Source organism: Heliangelus exortis, chromosome 2 (assembly GCF_036169615.1).
Source record: "Heliangelus exortis chromosome 2, bHelExo1.hap1, whole genome shotgun sequence".
Lineage (NCBI taxonomy): Eukaryota > Metazoa > Chordata > Aves > Apodiformes > Trochilidae > Heliangelus > Heliangelus exortis.
The window spans coordinates 149,775,920-149,798,578 of record NC_092423.1 but is presented as its reverse complement, the minus strand read 5'-3'; the positions used below and the strand labels follow the sequence as shown (position 1 = coordinate 149,798,578).

At 48.5% G+C, this 22,659-nt stretch overlaps 1 protein-coding gene across 5 annotated transcripts in view; it reads left to right on the top strand.

Moving 5' to 3' along the window:
• TOP1MT (DNA topoisomerase I mitochondrial) overlaps positions 1-22,659 on the top strand; it is a 163,102-nt gene that overhangs the window by 10,001 nt on the left and 130,442 nt on the right. For 2 of the 5 annotated variants that reach the window (XM_071738523.1, XM_071738522.1), the window contains exons 9-12: positions 611-725; positions 1,209-1,336; positions 3,053-3,147; positions 5,957-6,106. In XM_071738523.1, the coding sequence (XP_071594624.1) occupies positions 611-725; positions 1,209-1,336; positions 3,053-3,147; positions 5,957-6,106 (488 nt within the window). Of the gene's footprint in view, positions 1-610; positions 726-1,208; positions 1,337-3,052; positions 3,148-5,956; positions 6,107-7,945; positions 8,399-15,517; positions 15,592-19,776; positions 19,950-22,659 lie in introns of those variants that run through there. The other 3 variants (XM_071738519.1, XM_071738521.1, XM_071738520.1) reach the window with 3 other exon arrangements.

The window sequence follows — 22,659 nt, the reverse complement described above, 5'->3', positions numbered from 1 at the left end:
CTTTTTTTAACTTGGGAAGTTGTTTGAGGTGGTGTGTGAAGCCTCAACTGTTTGACACTTTTTGGCAGAAGTGTGAGAGGATGCTGGAGAAATGTGCTGCAGACTTTTCCTCCTGATCTCTACCCCTCTGCAAAAACATCCTCCCTCTTCTTTTTCTTCATGGTTCCCCTCTCCCTGCATTCCCTAAAAAACGTTTTCCTGTCTTTCCTCTGAAGAAACTGCTCTGGTTAAACAGGATTCATCTGTGATAGGTTTGCTTGGTCCCAGTAAGGCTTCCTCCCAACCTCAAGTGACTCTTCTTGGAGGCTTCTTTTTCCAGTCCAGCTGCAGCCTGATGTGCTCTGTAGATCAGAGATGCCAGGTGGGATCTTGGATGTGAGGTGTGAACACAAATGGGCAGAAATTATTGACTTCCAGAGTTTTTCCATGGTTTTAGGTGGAGTTCATGGCAGCATTGGGTAGGTGAGCACCTGACTCAGCAGATAGATCTGTAAGCTACAGGGGAATTAATGTCTTAGTCGATTGCTTAAGAAGGAAATTGTCTGAAAATTTATTGTTCTTGTTCTCTTCCTTCCTTCTTCCTCTACTTGTCCTGTCTTCCTTCCTCCAGACAACCATCTTGAACAAACACCTCCAGAAGCTGATGGATGGTTTGACTGCCAAAGTGTTCAGGACCTACAACGCCTCCATCACTTTGCAGGAGCAGCTCAAGGCTCTCACTAACCGTGAGTTCCTAACAGTGTTTGTCACATCAGTGGCTGCCTTGGGGTGACAATGGGCTCAGGGTTGTCCATCCATTCCTTTGGGGTCCCTAGAAGTGCCTGCTCCTCCCTCCTTGGCAGGTCTTGCACCTTGTTGTAGAGGGGTACGTAACTTATGGGAGTGTGCAGCAGGTTGGGGACTATGTCAAATGAGAAATAGTTGCTTGCACAGTGATAATCTGAGTAACTAGTGGACAAAATGGGAATATTTTTTAGTTTTGTCCCTTTTTTTGCCTTTCTGGTTGGTCAAATGATTTTTTTTTTTGTGATGAGGCACAACATCAAATTCAACGATGCTCAGGTGTCCTTCCCCGGTTTCCCCAGCCAGCCTTGCTCTCCCTTGAGAAAGGGGGGGAAAAGGTGAACAATTTATTGGTGTTCTGGTCTGTTCCCTCCCCTTCACAACTCCTTGGAAGGAGAAATAGTGATTCTTCCATTTATTTCCAGCTGAAGGCAACGTTGCAGAAAAACTCCTCTCCTACAACCGAGCCAACCGAGCTGTGGCCATCCTGTGCAACCATCAGAGATCCACACCAAAAACTTTTGAGAAATCCATGCAAATCCTCCAGGCCAAGGTGAGACAGACCAAACTCAGAGCTTCCAAACCTCATCTCATCCCCAATACATTTTTTTTTGGGGGGGGAGAGGCAGGATGAACCTGATGCTTAGAGAGATGACATTGCTCAAGCCTATCAGGGAATAAAGCAGGAGTGGTGGCTCTTAAATCAGTGCAGAGACATCAGTAACCCAGGGGTGGAGAGGGATGGGATAAGCTCAGATGTTGGATGAAGGGCACTTGGCACAGAGTTGTGGTGTGTTTTGTTTTGGTTTTGTTTATTTTTTTCATCATTGGGTGTCTTCAAACCAAGCTTATGTCACAGTTTCCACACCCTTGGCTCAGGACCAGGAAAATTGGATTTTCCTATCTGGCTGCTTCCTGGAGGGCAATTTCTTGTGGCTGCTGTGAAAATACCTCAAAGTACCACTTTGAATGGTCCTCAGATTTTGTTGATATTCTACTGGTGAACTTGGGTCTTCCCAGTGGGCTCCATCACTGTCACGAGCCAGGCAGTCTCAGGCAGTTGCCCAAGATGTGTCCCCCAGGGATCAGTGTTGGGCCCAGTTCTGTTTAATATCTTTATAGATGATTTAGATGAGGGGATTGAGTCCATCATCAGTAAATTTGCAGATGACACTAAGCTGGGGGGGAGTGTGGATCAGCTGGAAGGCAGGAGGGCTCTGCAGAGGGACCTGGACAGACTGGAGAGTTGGGCTGATCCCAACGGGATGAGGTTCAACATTCCAAGTGCTGGGTCCTGCACTTTGGCCACAACAACCCCATGGGGAGCTCCAGGCTGGGCACAGAGTGGCTGAGAGCAGCCAGGCAGAGAGGGACCTGGGAGTCTGGATTGCCAGGAAGCTGAACATGAGCCAGCAGTGTGCCCAGGTGGCCAAGAAGGCCAATGGCATCCTGGGCTGGCTCAGGAACAGCGTGGCCAGCAGGTCCAGGGAAGAGATTCTGCCCCTGTGCTCAGCCCTGGGGAGGCCACAGCTTGAGTCCTGTGTCCAGTTCTGGGCCCCTCAGCTCAGGAAGGAGATTGAGGTGCTGGAGCAGGTCCAGAGAAGAGCAAGGAGGCTGGGAAGGGATCCAGCAGAATTCCTGTGAGGAAGGGCTGAGGGAGCTGGGGGTGTTGAGGCTGGAGAAGAGGAGGCTCAGGGGAGACCTCATCACTCTCTCCAACTCCCTGAAAGGAGGTTGGAGCCAGGGGGGGGTTGGGCTCTTTTCCCAGACAACTCTCAGCAAGACAAGAGGGCACAAGAGGTCTCAAGTTGTGCCAGGGGAGGTTTAGGTTGGACATTAGAAAGAATTTCTTTCTGGAGAGGGTGATCAGACATTGGAATGGGCTGCCCAGGGAAGGAGTGGATTCTCCATCCCTGGAGATATTTCAAAAGAGCCTGGATGTGGCACTCAGTGCCATGGGCTGGGAACCACGGGGGGAGTGGATCAAGGGTTGGACTTGATGATCTCTGAGGTCCCTTCCAACCAAAAAAAAAAAAAAAATCATCACTGTAATGAGCCAGGCAGTTGCCCAAGATGATCAAATATTTCTGGGTTCAGTATCATGAGGAACATTTGGAGGATGCTAAGAAATTCTTCAGGTCCTGCAGGGAGAAGTTGCTGGAGTAGGAGTGGTAAGAAATTGAGGAATGGGGGTTGACAAAGGAAAGGAGAAGAGGGAGGAAGATGAAAGCTCCAGGAGCAGGGGTTGACTTTGTCTTTGCTTTCACAGATCAATGCCAAGAAGCAACAGGTGGAGGAGGCCCAGCAAAAGCTGAAAGAAGCTGAAGATGAGTTTGAAGACACAAAAGATGCCAAAGCAGAGGCGTGAGTGACTTTTCCTTATATCCCTCTTTTGCAGAGGGATCTCTGTCCACAGAGAGGATGGGGATGGTTCAGCCCAACACCCTACGTGTAGCTAATCAACTCTGAGATGCCCACGTTGGTGCCTCTTGTCTCATGGCAGCCTGGAAGATGGGTGGTGGCCTCCTGAAAGGTTTTTTTGCAATTGTAGGATGTCTGAGAGCTCCTCTGGGGTGGATTTTTTGGTGATTTGGCATCTGTGAATACTCAGATTTCAACCCAAGCTGCTGGCTTGGAATTATCTTGCAGGTGCCATGGTGCCAGGGATGCCTGGCTTGGGGTTGAAGAGGAGGATGAACTGATGTGTGGTTTGCTCATGGGATGCTCAAGGGGTGGCTTGTGGGCTGTCTGATCCCTCCAGTAATCATTGGATGAGGTCTGTCCAAAGTTGTGTGTCAGGGTTTAACACTGCCCTGGCAATTAAAAGAGATACCAGATGCTCCCTATTAATCCCCTTCCCCTCCCTGATAAAGGAAGGAGAGAGAATAAGGGAGAGAGACTGATGGGTTGGAAACTAAACTACACAGCTTTAAGGAAACAGGAATGAGAAATAGGAAAAATGACTAAATCTATACAAATAGACAGGAAAATGGATCCCAGGTTCCTCCCCCCTTTCCCCCAATAACTCTCCCATCCCCACCCAGGCTGCAGGGCAGCCCTGGGAAAGACCAGGCTGGACTCCTGGGCTCAGCAGCAGTGGGGAGCTGGAGGCAGGAACACACAGATTCAGGCTGGCATGGATCAGGAGCACAGGCAGAGGAAGGGATGGAATCCTCCCAGGATGCCCAAGCAAACAGGCACAGGGGAAGAAGGGGAAGCAGGAAGGGCTTTGCCCCTGGTGATCCCTCCAATTTCTCCTGAGGATGAGGTGGATGGGATGGAATCCTCTGTTTGGTCAATTCTGGCCATTTCTCTTGTCTGTTCCTCCCCAAAGGAGGGCTGCAGCTGGGACCTCTTGCCTCCTTTTCTCCTTGCAGAGGGCCAAATGTTCCTCAGAGCTGAGCAGTGGCCTTGGTTCTGCACCCCATTCTCCAGCTGGAACTCTAAACATCGAGTGGGATCAGTCCCAGCAGCAGACACTGCCTGAGAAACTTGCTGTTCATTTCAGCAAGTGCAGCTCCTTCCAAGAGACTCAGCTGAAAGCAAAAGTCCAAGACAGAAAATCACCTTTATCCTGGCCCAAACCAGGACATTGTGTCCTCTCCCAGGGCCCAGATGGGACCTGCTGACCAGAAACAGAAAGCTGGAGCAGAGACATGAGTTGTATTTTCTGTTTTACTCTGGCACTTTGTGTGTTCTCCTCCTGCCTTGTGCTGCTGAGATGCAAAGGAAGTTGCTGGAGATGGGGGTTGCTCCTGAAGCCTGGATTTGAGGAGGTGGCTTTTGCTGGGTGCTGGCTCCTGTGCTTGCCCCATTTTTGGTGGGAAAAATTCTATTTTAAAAGGTGCCTTAGGAGCTCAGTGTGCTTGAGGGGGTTTGGTGCTCAAGGGATATTCTACTTGGCCATTCAGATGGGTGGAGAAGAAACTGAGGCTCAACAAGGGCAAGCATAAGGTGCTGCACCTAGAATTATGGTTTGGGTTGGAAGGAACCTTAAAAATCATCCAGTTCCAACCCCCTGCATGGGCAGGGACACCTCCAACCAGCCCAGGTTGCTCCAAGCCCCATCCAACCTGGATTTGAACACTTCCAGGGATGGGGCAGTCACAGCTTCTCTGGACAACCTGGGCCAGGGTCTCCCCACCCTCAAAATAAAGAATTTCTTCCTAAAATCTAACTTAAATCTTCCTTTTTCCAGCTTAAAAAATCATTACCCCTTGTTGGGAAGAACAACCCCATGCACCAGTACAGGTTAGGGCTTGACCTGCTGGAAATCCCTGGAAAAAGGGCTCTCTGGAAAAAATTCTGTGGGAAAAGCCCTGGGAGGAGTCCTGGTCACAACAGGATGAGCATGGGCTAGTGATGTGCCCTTGTGGGCAACGAGGCCAATGGGCACCTGGGGGGCATCAAGGATGGTGGGGCCAGCAGGTTGAGGGAGGTTCTGCTCCTTCTCTCTCCTGGTGAGGCCACATCTGGAGAACTGTGTCCAGGTCTGGGCTTCCCAGTTCAGGATAAGGATAAGGAATTACTGGGGAGAGTCCAGCACAGAGCCACTGAGATGCTGAGGGCAGTGGAGCAGCAACCATGGAAGGAAAAGTCTGAGCTGGGGCTGTTCAGCCTGGAGAGGAGAAGACTGAGAGGGGATCTCATCCAATTTTTGGAAATATCTACAGGGTGGGTGTCAGGAGGATGGGATCAGACTCTTTTCATGTCCAGTGAAAGGAAAAGGAGCAGGGGCTCCAAACTGGAACACAAGGTGTTCAATTAAAACATAAAGAAGAGTTTCTTTATTTATTTTATCCATCTATCTGATTATCTAATCTATCCTATTTACTTTTATTCCTATTATTTAGAAATAACAGCACTGGAACAAGCTGCCCAGAGAGGTGATGGATTCACCATCTCTGGAGTTATTCTCCAGCAGGGAGTTTGGACTAAATTATCTTCAGGGGTCCCTTCCAACCCCTAAAATTCTGTGACTCTTTTTAGTATTTCTAGACTCAAGCTTTTTGGGACCCAATATGAGTGCAGAGCTTGCTCTGAGCTGGAGCTTCTTGGATTCCCATCACCTTCCCAAACAGCAGCAGCAGGCCAGAGCTGCTCTATATTTGACTCCTGCTGCTTCTCTTCTAATTTTAAGATGCTCTTTGTGTTTCTCTTCCTCTGCCCTCAGCAACGTGGAGAAGAAAAAGAAGCTCCTGCTGAGGCTGGAAGAGCAGCTGGCCAGGTTGAACGTCCAAGCCACAGATAAGGAGGAGAACAAACAGATTGCTCTGGGCACATCCAAGCTGAATTACCTGGATCCCAGGATTAGCATAGCTTGGTAAGTCTTGGGCATGCTGTGGGGTTTGTTTTCCTAGAATTTTCCTTCCTAGAATTTTCCTTCCTAGAATTTTCCTTCCTAGAATTTTCCTTCCTAGAATTTTCCCTCCTAGAATTTTCCCTCCTAGAATTTTCCCTCCTAGAATTTTCCCTCCTAGAATTTTCCCTCCTAGAATTTTCCCTCCTAGAATTTTCCCTCCTAGAATTTTCCCTCCTAGAATTTTCCCTCCTAGAATTTTCCCTCCTAGAATTTTCCCTCCTAGAATTTTCCCTCCTAGAATTTTCCCTCCTAGAATTTTCCTTCCTAGATTTTCCTTCCTAGATTTTCCTTCCTAGAATTTTCCCTCCTAGAATTTTCCCTCCTAGAATTTTCCCTCCTAGAATTTTCCCTCCTAGAATTTTCCCTCCTAGAATTTTCCCTCCTAGAATTTTCCCTCCTAGAATTTTCCCTCCTAGAATTTTCCCTCCTAGAATTTTCCCTCCTAGAATTTTCCCTCCTAGAATTTTCCCTCCTAGAATTTTCCCTCCTAGAATTTTCCCTCCTAGAATTTTCCCTCCTAGAATTTTCCCTCCTAGAATTTTCCCTCCTAGAATTTTCCCTCCTAGAATTTTCCCTCCTAGAATTTTCCCTCCTAGAATTTTCCCTCCTAGAATTTTCCCTCCTAGAATTTTCCCTCCTAGAATTTTCCCTCCTAGAATTTTCCTTTATAGACATGCAGGTTGCTGGAAAGGATCATTGGGGTGGGAGATAAACACATGCCTGAGCCTCTGGGGGAAAGGAAAAGAGATATAGGAAGGTTAGAACTGGAAGGGACCTCAAAAATCATCCAATTCCAAGCCCTTTGCATGGCCAGGGACACCTCAGGTTGCTCAGAGCCCCATCCAACCTGAATTTGGATGCTTCCAGGGATGGAGCTTCCACCTCCTCTCTGGACAACCTGTTCCAGTGTCTCACCACCCTTACACTAGAGAATTTCTTTTAATTTCTAACTTAATTCTCCCCTCTTCCAGTTTAAAACCATTATCCTCTCACTACAAGCCCTTGTAAAAAGTCCCTTCTCATCTTTCCTGTTGTCCTCCAAGTACTAGAAAGCTGCTCTTAGGTCCCCATGGATCCCTCTCTTCTCCAGGTTGAAAATCCCTCATCCTGTCTTCATAAGAGAGCTGCTCCAGCCCTCTGTTTATTTTTCTGGTCATCCTCTGGGCATCCTCCAACAGGTCCACATCCTTCTTGTGTTTCTCTGCATAGAAAATTTGAAAAGAAACCTTCCCCAACCCTGGAGGTGTTGGAGGAGGAAAGAAAAATCCAAATCTAAAGCTTCCCTTAGGTGTCTGTGGGGATGTTTCTTCTGAGTTTAGGGCAAGAAAGTGTAATTATTGCTCAGGATGTGTAAAGACAAATCTGTAAGGAGCTTGCATGGGTAGAAGATGCTGCACCCTGAGTGGAAAGAACCTTCTCACTCTTTACAACTCAAAGGAGGTTGGAGCAAGGTGGGTGTGGGTCTCTCCTCCCAAGGAACAAGTCATAAAACAAGAAGAAATGGGTTTCAGTTGTGCAAGGGGAGGATTAAGTTGGATATTAGGAATAAAATGGTTCACCAAAGGGATGGCAAGGCCCAGCACAGAGTTGTTGTGGAGTCACCATCCCTGGAGATCCTTAAAAGCCACATGGATGTGATGCTGAGGGACATGGAATTGGCTGTGTGCTGAGTTAATGTTGGGTTTGATGACCTTTAAAGTTTTTTTCCAACCACACCAAGCCTAAATCTTTGACTCTGTGGTGGTGGGAGCAGAACAGGGTGGGCACTGCATCCCCACTGCTCTCCTGTGGTCTCTCCAGGTGCAAGAAGTTTGGTGTGCCCATCGAGAAGATCTACAACAAGACCCAGAGGGAGAAGTTTGCCTGGGCCATTGACATGGCTGATGAGGACTTTGAATTCTGAAAAAGTGCCCTTCACTCTACCTTGGGTTCATTTGGTGCTGCTGGAAAGGTTTTTTTGTTTTGTTTCATGCAGATGTTGCAGGGGTTGGGTTGGGATTTGTTTAATGGGAGAGTTTGATATGGGGGGGTTGTGCCTCTTTTTTTTTTTTTTTTTTTTTTTTTTGACATGAAAAACCCACCCAGTTTCAAATTGTGACCCTCACCCCAACTGCAAGTGACTTGGATCTGAATTTTTAATTCCTCTTCAGAGCTGCCAAGTGCTTTGGGAATTTCTTTTTTTCCTCCTCCTGTGTCTTGGAAGAAGTTTGAATGAGAGCTTGAATTGTGCTGATAAATGAGATTTACCTCTAATTCTGTCTCCTTGATTTAGATGGAGCTGTGCTGCCCTTTTTTTAGACTTTTGACTTGATGGGGAAACAAGACCATGACAGCACCAAAACAGGCAGATGTAGTAGAAAATCTAGGTTTAGGGGTCAGGGATGCACTACGAGGAAGGGAAAAATCTCTGGGATTTATTTGCCAGGTTATTTTGGGCCTCCAGAGGGGCAGAAAATTGTGTAATTTCAATAAACACCAGCAAAATGGGAAAATGTGGAGAAGGAGTTGGATGTCATGGCAGAAGAAAGTTTTGTCATGGAACCTGGACAGACTGGAGAGTTGGGCTGATCCCAACGGGATGAGGTTCAACATTCCAAGTGCTGGGTCCTGCACTTTGGCCACAACAACCCCATGGGGAGCTCCAGGCTGGGCACAGAGTGGCAGAAAGGGACCTGGGAGTCTGGATTGCCAGGAAGCTGAACATGAGCCAGCAGTGTGCCCAGGTGGCCAAGAAGGCCAATGGCATCCTGGGCTGGCTCAGGAACAGCGTGGCCAGCAGGTCCAGGGAAGGGATTCTGCCCCTGTGCTCAGCCCTGGGGAGGCCACAGCTTGAGTCCTGTGTCCAGTTCTGGGCCCCTCAGCTCAGGAAGGAGATTGAGGTGCTGGAGCAGGTCCAGAGAAGAGCAAGGAGGCTGTGAAGGGATCCAGCACAAGTCCTGTGAGGAAGGGCTGAGGGAGCTGGGGGTGTTGAGGCTGGAGAAGAGGAGGCTCAGGGGAGACCTCATCACTCTCTCCAACTCCCTGAAAGGAGGTTGGAGCCAGGGGGGGGTTGGGCTCTTTTCCCAGGCAACTCTCAGCAAGACAAGAGGGCACAAGAGGTCTCAAGTTGTGCCAGGGGAGGTTTAGGTTGGACATGAGAAAGAATTTCTTTCTGGAGAGGGTGCTCAGCCATTGGAATGGGCTGCCCAGGGAAGGGGTGGATTCTCCATCCCTGGAGATATTTCCAAAGAGCCTGGATGTGGCACTCAGTGCCATGGGCTGGGAACTGCAGCGGGAGTGGATCAAGGGTTGGACTTGATGAGCTCTGAGGTCCCTTCCAACCCAGACGTTTCTATGATCCTAAGAAGGAGGGAGGGGAAGAGGCTGAATTAAAAACCAGGTTTCAGGTTGCAGGGATAAAATTCCCCTTGGGATGAGCAAAGTGGACTGGAATCAGCCCTATGTGGGTAAACCTTGGCCATCTCATTTGGGGCTGTATTTTCTTTCCTCTCCTTGCTTCAGTTGGCTCAACTCATCAGATCCACAACAGATACAAAGTGGTCCAGCCCTAAATTTAACATCTGGAAAGGATGATGCTGGTTGTGGGGCTGGACCAGACCATGATGGGATGGGTGAAGATGCTGGGGAGTGAGAGCAACCCTTCTGGACCTGTGTTTGTGTTGAGATGACAGCTTTGTCACCAGGCTGTGACCTCCTTGGGATGCTTTTACTGGGCATGGAGCAGGCAAAAAGTGCCAGCACAATCTGCTGGGGCTCACTGCCTCGTTGGTTGCTTTCCAGAGGAAAAATTGATGTCAGGATGTACCTGGCAACAGTTTTCCTACGTGCTGGTGAACCTCAGGAGTAAGCAAGAGGTTGCATTGGGATCTGGGTCCCCTCTGGCATCTCTGGGCTGATGTTCAGGTTGTTCCCATGCATTCAGTCCCAGCCCTTTCACCTGGTGCTGGTTGATGGGGACTTGAAATGAATTTCATTAAAAGTGGAAGGGAGTTATTTCAGAGTATCAGTAACTCCAGGCTCTCTGTAATTCATCCAGGATTCTCTTCTGCTGGAAGCTGATGGGCAGAGGTCCCAACCAGGGCTTGGTTTCTGTCATGGGGTCTGTGGATCATAGAATCATAGAATGGTTTTGATTAGAAGAGACCTTCAGGATCCCCCAGTTCCAACCCCCCTAACTGGGCAGGGACACCTTCCTCTAGACCAGGATGCTCCAAGCCCCATCCAACCTGGACTTTGGCTGGGGTGGTGGATCCATAAAATGGGTGCTGGCAAGATTTCATAGAATTGTCAGAGTTGGAAGGGAACATAAAGATTATCCAGTTCCAACCCCCTCCCACCAGATCAGGTTGCTCAGAGCCCCGTCCAGCCTGGCCTTAAAAACTTCCAGGGATGGATGGAGCTTCCACCACCTCTCTGAGAAACCTGTGCCAGTGTCTCACCACCCTCATGGGGAAGAACTTCTCCCTAACTTCCAGTCTAAATCTCCCCTCCTCTAGTTTGAATCCATTCCCCCATGTCCTATCACTCTCTGACACCCTAAAAAAATCCCTCCCCAGCTTTCCTGTAGCCCCTTCAGATCCTGGAAGACTCCAATAAGGTCTCCTCAGAGCCTTCTCCTCTCCAGACTGAATAACCCCAACTCTCTCAGTCTGTCCTCACAGGAGAGGTGCTCCAGCCCTCTGAGCATCCTCATGGCCCTTCTCTGGACACCCTCCAGCACATCCATGTCTTTCTTGTAAGAGGAGCTCCAGAAGTGGACACAGGGTCACTCCAGCATCATGGGTTGACTTGAAAGGGACGTAAATGATCATCTCATTCCAACCCCCCTGCCAGGGGCAGGGACACCACCCACCAGATCAGGTTGCTCAGAGCCCCATCCAGCCTGACCTTAAAAACTTCCAGGGATGGCTGGGGCTTCCACCTCCTCTCTGGGCAACCTGTGCCAGGGTCTCACCACCCTCATGGGGAAGAACTTCTCCCTAACTTCCAGTCTAAATCTCCCCTCCTCTAGTTTCAATCCATTCCCCCATGTCCTATCACTCTCTGACACCCTAAAAAAATCCCTCCCCAGCTTTCCTGTAGCCCCTTCAGATCCTGGAAGGTTCCAATAAGGTCTCCTCAGAGCCTTCTCCTCTTCAGACTGAATAACCCCAACTCTCTCAGTCAGTCCTCACAGGAGAGGTGCTCCAGCCCTCTGATCATCCTCATGGATCTTCTCTGGACACCCTCCAGCACATCCATGTCTTTCTTGTAAGAGGAGCTCCAGAAGTGGCCACAGGGTAAATCTAGCATCATGGATTGACTTGGAAGGGACCTTTAAGATCATTTGATTCCAACCCCCCTGCCATGGGCAGGGACACCTCCCACCAGATCAGGTTTTTCCAAGCCCCAGCCAGCCTGGCCTTTAAACTTCCAGGGATGGGGCTTCCACCACCTCTCTGGGCAACCTGTGCCAGGGTCTCAGCACCCTCAAGGTGAAGAACTTCTTCCTAACTTCCAATCTAAATTGGAGTTTGAATCCATTCCCCCATGTCCTATCACTCTCTGACACCCTAAAAAATCCCTCCCCAGCTTTCCTGGAGCCCCTTCAGATCCTGGAAGGCTCCAATAAGGTCTCCTCAGAGCCTTCTCCTCTCCAGACTGAACAACCCCAACTCTCTCAGTCTGTCCTCACAGGAGAGGTGCTCCAGCCCTCTGAGCATCCTCATGGATCTTCTCTGGACACCCTCCAGCACATCCATGTCTTTCTTGTAAGAGGAGCTCCAGAAGTGGACACAGGGTCACTCCAGCATCATGGGTTGACTTGAAAGGGACGTAAATGATCATCTCATTCCAACCCCCCTGCCATGGGCAGGGACACCTCCCACCAGGTCAGGTTGCTCAGAGCCCCATCCAGCCTGGCCTTAAAAACTTCGAGGGATGGATGGAGCTTCCACCACCTCTCTGAGCAACCTGTGCCAGGGTCTCACCACCCTCATGGGGAAGAACTTCTCCCTAACTTCCAGTCTAAATCTCCCCTCCTCTAGTTTGAATCCATTCCCCCATGTCCTATCACTCCCTGACATCCTAAAAAATCCCTCCCCAGCTTTCCTGGAGCCCCTTCAGATCCTGGAAGGTTCCAATAAGGTCTCCTCAGAGCCTTCTCCTCTTCAGACTGAATAACCCCAACTCTCTCAGTCAGTCCTCACAGGAGAGGTGCTCCAGCCCTCTGAGCATCCTCTTGGACCTTCTCTGGACACATCTCAGCACATCCATGTCTTTCTTATAACTGGGACTCCAGAACTGGATGTAGAACTCCAGGTGGGGTCTCCCAGGAGGGGGAGAATCCCCTCCTTGGACCTCCTGGCCTCCTTCTCTTGATGCATTACAGGGTTATTCTCCTCTATCTCCTTCCTTCTCTCCAAACCCACCATGCTTGGAGCAAAACTGAGGTGGTTTAACTTCAGCTGCTGATGCTGGAAGCCTTGTGCTTCTTGTGGTGCTGCAGGTGAAAAGGGTCAGGTTGGAAGGGGGGTTGTGTGTAATCCTGAAGGGCTCCTTGGCCATGCTCAGATGCTCTGGATGTCAAAAACCTCCCAGTGTCACCTGAAGAGTAATTTGCTCTTCTATAAGGGTTTAAATGAGGTGTCCTCAAAGGGTGTGTTGCCCTATAAATCAACTTTATGGGGCTTGACCATTTCTGTCAAAAAAACAAAAAAAAAACCCTTAATGAAATCCAAGTGCAGGGGAGGTATGAAGCAAAGTCAAGGTGGAGAATTCCCATGTTTTGCCAGATCTCAAATTAACCCATCCTGGGGTGAGTAACATGATTTGTTTGAAACAGTGAAGCTTTTAAGAGAGGCTGATAAGTCCGGGGAGTGTCCTCCTGGTCCTCAGCCAGAAACAACTGAGGTACAGGTTGGAGAAGCTGAGCTCCTTGCCATGGACATGGCATGAAGCAGCAGTCTGGCCTAATCCTCAGTTTGACAGGGATTTTCCACTGCTTAGGACCCTGTGGAGCAGGATTAGGACCTGTCACAGAGGCTTATGAGAAGAGGATCCTTCTTCCAGCCCAGTGACTGGAGCTTATTTCATAGAATCCTCAAATGGTTTGGGTTGGAAGGAGTCTTTTAAAGGTCATTCAGTTCCAACCCCCTTGCCTTGAGCAGGGAGCATCTTCATAGCCCTGTCCAACCTGACTTTGGGATGGGGCTTCTGCCACCTCTCTGAGCAACCTGGGCCAGGGTCTCCTCATCCTTGTAGTGTCAGGGTTTAACACTGGCCTGGCAATTAAACCAACTAAATGATGATTCCTATTAATGCCCCTCCTCTCCTTGATAAAGAAAGGAGCGAGAATAATGGAGAGAGACTGATGGGTTGGAAAATAAACTACACAGCTTTAAGGAAACAGGAATGAGAAATAGGAAAAATGACTAAATCTATATAAATATCCAGGAAAATGGATCCCAGGTTCCTCTCCCCTTTCCCCCAATAACTCTCCCATCCCCACCCAGGCTGCAGGGCAGCCCTGGGAAAGTCCAGGCTGGACTCCTGGGGTCAGCAGCAGTGGGGAGCTGGAGGCAGGAACACACAGATTCAGGCTGGCATGGATCAGGAGCACAGGCAGAGGAAGGGATGGAATCCTCCCAGGATGCCCAAGCAAACAGGCACAGGGGAAGAAGGGGAAGCAGGAAGGGCTTTGCCCCTGGTGATCCCTCCAATTTCTCCTGAGGATGAGGTGGATGGGATGGAATCCTCTGTTTGGTCAATTCTGGCCATTTCTCTTGTCTGTTCCTCCCCAAAGGAGGGCTGCAGCTGGGACCTCTTGACTCCTTTTCTCCTTCCAGAGGGCCAAATGTTCCTCAGAGCTGAGCAGTGGCCTTGGTTCTGCACCCCATTCTCCAGCTGGAACTCTAAACATTGAGTGGGATCAGTCCCAGCAGCAGCCACTGCCTGAGAAACTTGCTGTTCATTTCAGCAAGTGCAGCTCCTTCCAAGAGACTCAGCTGAAAGCAGAAGTCCAAGACAGAAAATCCCCTTTATCCTGGCCCAAACCAGCACAGTAGTAAAAATATTTCCTTAAATCTAATCTGAATCTCCCTTTAATTTAATTATTGTCCTGTCACTAGCAGCTCTACTGGAAGGTCTGTAATTGTCTGTTTTGTAGCACCCCATTAAGTCCTGGAAGGTTCTCCCAGGGTCTCCTCAAGTTGTTCTCTTCTACAAGCTCAACAACCCCAACTCTCTCAGCTTTTCTTTAAAGGAGAGGTGCTCCAGCCCTCTGATTTTTCTCTGGATTCTCCAACAGGTCCATGTCCTCCTTATGTTGGAGGCTGCAGCACTGTGGGTGTTGGGGTCTTGGGGACAAAGTAGAGGGAGAATTTCCTCCTCTGACCTTCTGGTCACACTGCTTTGGATGCAACCCAGGACAAGGACATTGCCAGCTCACCTTTTCATCTACAAGTGCCACCAAGTCCTTCTCCACAGGGCTCTTCTGCATCCCTTCCCCAGTCTGTACTGGTATTGGGGATTTCCCTGACCTGGGTGCCTTTGACCTCATTGAAGTTCTTCTGGGTCCACTTCTGGAGCTCCTGCAGATCCCTCTGGATGGGATCCTGTCCCTCAGGTGTCTCAACCACACTGGTGTCAGCTGCCACCTTGCACACTCCATCCCAGTATAATTGATGAGAATATTCAACTGGTCCCAGCACCAGGTGACTCCACAACTCCCAAAGGTTTTGGTAAGGTGCTGGTTTGGTTCTTCTCCCAGGAAACAGGACAAGAGGGAATGGGCTGAAGCTGTTCCAGAGGAGGTTTAGGTGGGATATTAGGAAGCACTTCCCATGGAGAGGGAATGGATTGCCCAGGGAAGTGCTGGAATCCCCATCCCTGGAGGTGTTTAAGGAAAAGTGGATGTGGCTCTTGGTGCCATGGCTGATGTGGTGGTGTTGGGTCATAGGCTGGACTTGATGAGCTCAGAGGTCTTTTCTAGCCTCAACAGTTCTGTGACTCCACCAATCCTGGCACCCTCAGATGAACCCAACCTTCCTTCACCCTTCCAGGGAGGTTTTCAACTCACCCATAAAGCATCTTTTCTGCAGGCACATAAAAATCTGTGCCTTGATACCTGAGACACTTGATAGCCCAAAGTCAAGTCACATTTTTTTCCTCAGATTTTGACACATGAAATGCAAAGGCTTAGGAGTATTCCTTCTCAATAGCTTTTTTTTTTTTTTTTCTTTTTTAACCTTTAGCTTACACGTTACTTTACACACACAAAAAAAATAATTGCGAAAAAGGCAGAGCTGGTTTCAGGCAAAACCAGGAGTGGTTCATTCCCCTGTCATTTTTTGAGTTACTAATGTGCTTTGAATAAGATCCTATCATTTCTAGTGGCTGGGAGGAGACCTCAAGGCAAATTTACCAGGAACAAAGCTGACTGCTCACACTGGTGCTGTTGATTGGCTTGGGGATGGTCAAGGTACATAATGAAGCTTAAAAAAAAAAAAAAAAAACCCAAACTTTCTGGGCACCAACAAGTTTGTCTCCCTGCCTTGGGGATGTTGATGTCCTGTTCTGTGGGATGGTCCAAGGATAGCTCCCATACTGTGGGTGTTCAGTAGGATAATCATTGAATTTTCAGGGTTGGAAGGGGCCTTAAAGCTCATCCAGTTCCAACCCCCCTGCATGCCCAGGGACACCTCCCACCAGCCCAGGTGGCTCCAAGCCCCATCCAGCTTGGGCTTCAACACTTCCAGGGATGGGGCAGCCACAACTTCTCTGGGCAACCTCTTCCAGGGTCTCACCACCCTCAAACAAAAGAGTTTTTCCTCACATCTTCAAGTTTTAACCCATTTCCCTTGTCCTCTCCCTACCCCCCCATGTCCAAAGCCCTCCCCCAGCTTTCTTGGAGCCCCTTCAGATATTGGGAGGTTGCTCTAAGGTCACCTTGGAGCCTCCTCTTCTCCAGGCTGAACAACCCCAACTTCTTTAGCCTGTCATAAAATCACAGAATCACAGATCTGAGGTTGGAAGGGACCTCAAGGATCATCTGCTCCAACCTTTCTAATATTATTGTTCATATCAGATGTCTCAGCACCCCATCGAGCTGAGACTTAAAACTTTCCAAAGTGGGGGAATCCACCACTTCCCCTGGGAGACCATTCCAATGTCTGACTGTCCTCAGAGTGAAAATTTTTCCTCTTGTGCCCAACCAGAACCACCCCAGGAGCAACTTGTGCTCATTGCCCCTTGTCTTGTCCATGGGACTCCTTCTCTGGGGAACCTGGGCCAGGGTCTCACCACCCTCAAATTAAAGAATTTCTTCCTCATGTCCAACCTAAATCTCCCCTCTTCAAGTTTGAAACCATTTCCCCTTCTCCTCTCACTTCACACCCAAGTAGTAGCCCTACCCCAGCTTTCTTGTAGCCCCTCCCCTGTAGGATGGAGAAGCTTTCTCAACCATAAAATCATTAATTTGGGTTAGAAGGGACCTTAAAGCTCATACAGTTCCAACCCCCCTGCATGCCCAGGGGCACCTCCCACCAGCCCAGGTTGCTTCAAGCCCCATCCAACCTTGGCCTTAAACACTTCCAGGGATGGGACAGCCACAACTTCCTTGAGCAACCTGTTCCAGCATCTCACCACCCTGAGAAAGAATATTTTTCCCTAATGTCTCTCCTAAAACTTCTGGGTGGGAGGAGGTAGTGAGAGGTTCCTCTTCTCTTGCTTTGGCATCTGATTTCCATCCTCTTCCCAGAAATGGTGAGGTTGGGAAGGTCTCTGGAGAGCTTAATTCCAACCTCTTGTCCAAAGGAGGAGCAGCTGTGGTTGGGTTTGTCCCTTCTCCATGGAGGGACATCCCTCCATCATTATCTCAGGGTCTTCTTTTCAGCAATTAATCTGGCAAACCTTTTAAATTTTTTTAGATCTGGTTGGAATTTCCCTCGTAGGTTCTTGTCACCAGTTGCTTGTCCTTTCTCTCTCCACCTCCAAGGAGACCCTGGCTCTGTCCTCTCTGTTCCTGTCTCCCCTTAAACAGCTGAAGACAGCAACTCCATCACTCTTCCCTTGCTCCCCTCCAGCCTGCTCTGGTGTGTTGGGATCATTCAGCCCCAAATTTGGGACTTGGGTGGGAGGTGAAGTTCAGAGAAGTTCATAAAGCTCAGCAGTCACCAGTGGGTGGGATCAAACACCTTTCCTTTCAAGTTATCTGAGGCTCTGAGGGGTCTCCATCCCCTTTTCCTGCTTCTCCATCAGCATCTTGGAGAGATGCAAGCCAAAAGCCTACACACTGGTGCTTTTTCAGAGAATGACAGAATTTTAGGGGTTGGAAAGGACTTCAAGAGAGTCCAACCCCTCAGACAGAGCAGGATCAGCTAATATAGGTCACACAGGGACACATCCAGCAGGGGTTTGAATGTCTCCAGGGATGGAGACTCCCCAACCTCCCAGGGCTCCATCACCCTCCCAGTGAAAAATCTTTTCCTTCTGTTTACATGGAACCTCCTGTGCTCCAGTTTGTACCCATTGGCCCTAAACCCTGGGAAAGGGCCAGACTCATCAGAAACCTTCCCACGTTTTGTTTTCTCCTGGGAATGAGTCCAGCTCTTGATGCACGGCCAACAGATTATTAATCCTCATCAATGAAAAAATTGCATCAGCAGCAGGAGCTTCCCAACCCATCAGGGCTCTGTGGAGTGAAGAAGAGGTCCTGGAGGGTGATCTGAGGGTGGGCAACCATCAAAACTGCTTTGATGCTCTTTTATCTGATAGAACTTCTGCTCTTCCCCAGGTGGTTGGGAGCCAAAGGGTTTTGGCTGCTTCATCTTTGGTGCAGAGAGGGAAGTGGGGGCTGAAAATTCCTCAAGGAGGAGCTGTTGAAGTTCTGCTTCTGCTCTGCATCTGAAGCAGATTAAAGGGAGAACAAAAAAAAAAAATAAAATAATCAGCTGGAAGCCTGGCAGCCATGTGAGAGGTGGGAAACCCCCGTGAGGATGCTCGGAAGAGGAAAGTGAAAGGTTTCCAGGGAGGGTTTTTTTCTTTCCCTTCTTCTCTTGAGGTCTGATGAGACCTCAAGAAAACAAGAACAAAACAAGAACAAAACAAACCTCAAAAAACCCCCACACACGAAACCCCCAAACAAAACAAAAAAACCCATAAGAAAAGAAATGAAAAAAAATAGAATGGGAATTTTAAAGGGAAATGCTTGTCAGTATGAGAGGAAAGGGGTAGAAGATAAGGAGCCTACAAGAAGATAGAAGAGGGCTTTTTATACAGGTATATAGTGAGAGGACAAAAGGATATTATTTAAAACTTGAAGAGAGGAGATTTAGGTTGGACATTAGGAAGAAATTCTTTAATTTGAGGGTGGTGAGACCCTGGAACAGGTTACCCAAGGAAGTTGTGGCTGCCCCATCCCTGGAAGAGTTCAAATAGATGGGGCTTGGAGCATCCTGGACTATTGGGAGATGTCCCTGCCCATGCAGGGGGGTTGGAACTGGATGAGCTTTGAGATCCCTTCCAACCCAACCCATTCTATGAATATTTAAGCTGAGACTCTCTCTGAAGGCAGGGGAAGGAGGCATTTCCTCTCCCAAAGGAGTTTAGGAGGAGAGAAGATCAAGTTTGTGGTCTGGCAGAAATAAAAATGTGGGTTTAAGGAGCTCCCTGGGTTTAGAGTTGGCTTCTGCATCCATCACCTCTTGAGAGCAAGTTCAGAGTGCTGGAAAATCAGCTGAGGTTGGGCAGATATCAACCTGGGCCCTGTGTTTGTGAATTGGGCACAAGGAGCCCAATTTTGGCTGCAAACCTCACCTGTGAGGAACAGGGACCCTGAGATAAAATCAAGGATGGATGTAATGAAAGCCAGAGGAATTGTTTCCAGGACAAGGATAAATCCCCAGGGGGTCAGGATTGGGTCCTGTGAAGGAGGAGAACTCCTGGCACTTGGTCCATGAGGATGTGGAAGGGGGATGGATGCTCATCACGGGGGTGCCCCAGGGCATGAGGAGATAAGATCTAAGGTTGGTTCTTTCTCCATTTATTTTTTAACCATAATAATGATATTTTCAGCCAGCTGAGCACTTGTGTTATTCAAAAGAAAACAAAGAATCAGGAAGAGCTTGTCCCAAGCTCTAAGAGTGCCTTTTCTAGACACTAATCCTGAGCTACTGCAAGATGGGACTTGAGAAATCCCAAGAAATTGCTTAATTAATATCCTTAATCCAAGCCTGGATTAAGCTGCAGTTCTGAGTGATTGACTCGACTGAGAAATAAACCTTTGAATAGCTGCTTTTCATCATTTCCTTCTGCTGTCATGAACCCAAGAAGAGAATGACACAAGGGCTCTGCTCCCTGGGGTGGCTTCCAGCAGCTCCTTGGGGTTGCAGGAGGGGTGGTGAAGCAAAGAGCTGATGCCTTTCCCCAAAAATGTTGTGTTTCTTGCTTGGCTGCCTACAGACTGCCCCTTCTGATGAAAACAGATGATTTCTCTCTCTAGGTGTGCCAGCCAAGGAAGCTTCTAATCCCTTCCCAGAGATCACCTACACTTGAATGGGCTCTTTGATTTTTGTTTTGGTTTGCTGGTTGGGTTTTGTTTTGTTTTTTTTTTTTTTTTTTTTCTGTGTAATCTCTTCCATCTATTTCTCAAGCTCCAGCTGCATCCTTCAACTTCTGAAGACAATGGGGTGGCAGAGATCACAACTGGTTGGGATTCATGATTCATCCTTAGTAGCTCCCACCCCCCAGGCAGCAATAGATCCTGATTTCCAGAAATAAATATTAATAAGAATATGATATATCCCAGAAATAAAACAAAGAAATGCTCAGTCCAGTTTTTTTCCTCTTTGAGAGTCTGTGACAAGCTGGTTTGTTATCCCTTGGCACTTGGATTTGGTGTGGCCATTGCTGGGAAGTTTGTCCTGAGTTTGCAAGACTTCAGGGTTCAGACTTGGGAGGTTTCAAGCATAGAATCATGGAATGGTTTGGGTTGGGAGGGACCTGAAAGATCATCTAATTCCAGTCCCCATCCATGGGCAGGGACACTTTCCTCCAGCCCAGGTTGCTCCAAGCCCCATCCAACTGGGAGCACTGTCAGGGATGGGGCATCCACAACTTTCCTGGGCAACCCCTTCCAGGCTCTCACCACCCTCAAATTAAAGAATTTCTTCCTCATGTCCAACCTAAATCTCCTCTCTTTGAGTTTTAACCCATTTCCCCTTGTCCTCTCACTACACCCCCATGTCCAAAGCCCTTCCCCAGCTTTCAGATATTGGAAGGGTTGCTCTAAGGAATTGGTTGAGCTTGTCTTGACCTGCCCGAGGTTTTTATTATTTTTTTATTTAAAGTTATCTGAGCAATTTTTCTAATTGTCCTTGTGGCTGTGGCTAATTTTTTAACTCTTGTGTCTCTTGGCTTAGTGCAGCTGTAGCTTTATTTAGGAAGCAATCCCAAGCCAACATTCTGTCCAAAATGAGGTACCTACAACTAGGACCCAAGGACAATCCAGGCTTGGGATGACACCCAAGATGTTGAGGAGTTGGAGATGTGGAACGTCACATCTTTGCTGATGGTTTGGGTGAGGGGATAAAAAACACCCATGCTACAGGTTTCAGACCTGTGAACAGGTGGCTGAACATGAGCCAACAGTGTGCCCAGGTTGCCAAGAAGGCAAAAAGCATCCTGGCTTGTATCAGGACCAGTGTGACCAGCAGGAGAAGGGAAGTGATCTTCCTCTTGGACTCAGCCTTGGTGAGGCCTCACGTTGAGGCCTGTGTTCAATTTTGGGTACCACAGTATGGGAAGGGCATGGAGGTGATGGAGAGGGTGCAGAGAAGGGCAACTGGGCTGGAAAAAAGGTCTTAGGAAGTGAGGCTGAAGGATCTGGGGCTGTTCAGCCTGGAGAAGAAGTTGCCCTCTCCAACTCCCTGATCTTAGGAAAAAATTCTTCCCTGAAAAGAGTGGTGAAGCATTGGTTGCCCAGGGAGGTGGTGGAATCACTGTCCCTGGAGGTATCTAAAAAAAAAAAAAAAGGGTAGAAGAGGCATTCTGGGAGATGATTTAGTGGTTAAGGAGGTGTAGGAGTGATGGTTGGACTCAATGATCTTGAAGGTCCTTTCCAACCATGATGATCCCATGGTTCTTTGTGCTGCACAAATGGGGTGAGGTGATGGGGTCAGGGCTGGCAATGGGGACCCCTCAGCAAACTTGGAGCTGGACTGGGCTGGTTTTAGAAGTAACAAACACTTCTAAAGCAGCACCTGCCCTGGGTGACAGGAGATGCATCATGTAGCTTCAGGCCGACAAAAATAGCATGTAAAAAAAAAAAAAAACCCAAAAAAACCCCAAAAAACCAGAAGTTAGTAAACATAATTGAAAAGACTCTGAGTGGATTCTAAGAGGAAGCAACAGGAACATCTGATTTTTCCTGGCACAGAGCATCCCAGCTGCTGCCAACTCACTGCCACTACCAAGAAAACCCCCAAGAGTAGGAAGGCTGAGCAAAATACCAAGAGAAGGGAGTAGCAACTACTAAGTGTGTGTAATTGTGTTAGTAACACCAAACTGTGTAGGATCAGTCTCTGTTTTCCTGTAGGAACCATGTCTAGACCAATAATCACTCCTGGAGGAGACTTCAGGAATATTATTCCACTCATATTTCTACATTCATCTATGGTTTGCTTTCTCCTTGCCCAAAAGAGGAGATTTTTGGAGCTTGGCATCTTTCTCCCAGGCTTTCTTTGGTCCTCTTGGGCTTCTCTCATCCTTGCTGGTGTTACACCAATATTAGACCTGTAGTAACAGAGCTGGGAGAGCAACACTTGGGCCAAGTCATGGGAGGGAAATCCACACAGCTGCAGGGGGGAGAAACCCAGGGCTCTAAGTTTGACCCTGACTGGGCAAGAGGAGTTGGTTCTTGTAATCTTCAAAATCGGGCTCCTTCTTACTGGCCCAGAAAATTTAATCCCCTTTTTCCCTAAGAGCAACGAGTCCCCATCCCCCTTCTTGGGTGGCCTTGCTTCCTCCTAGGTTGGTCACAACTTTCTACCACAGATTTTTTTCTTTTCCTCTTTCTTTCAAAGAGGAACCACTGCTACCAGTAATAACATCTTTCCTTTTGACTTATTTTGGGGATATGAAGTAAGTTCTCCTCAGACAGAGGCAACTCACAGAGAACAGATGTGACAAGTCTGCTGCAAAGCTCCTCAAGAACTTTTCAACCTCCTGCTCTGACCTGGCCAATCCTTGGGTTGATTTTTGTCAACCTTTGCCTTGGTCACCCTCCCATCTAGGACTTGTTTGAGGGTTGGGAGGTGCTTCTCCTGGACCCCAGGCAAGGTAGAGAAGAGCAAAGAGAGGTGAAGGCTCTCCTGGTGCTGTCCCTGACTTCTGCAGGGACTTGAGGTGTTCAGGGTTACTGAAAAGCTTTGGCCTGGGTTGGAGGGAGCTGGGATTTTTTTTGGGAAAATCTGTAAACCCAGTGGACTTTAAGAAGTCAAAGAATGGGTTGGCTGGGATCTTAATGATCATCTGGT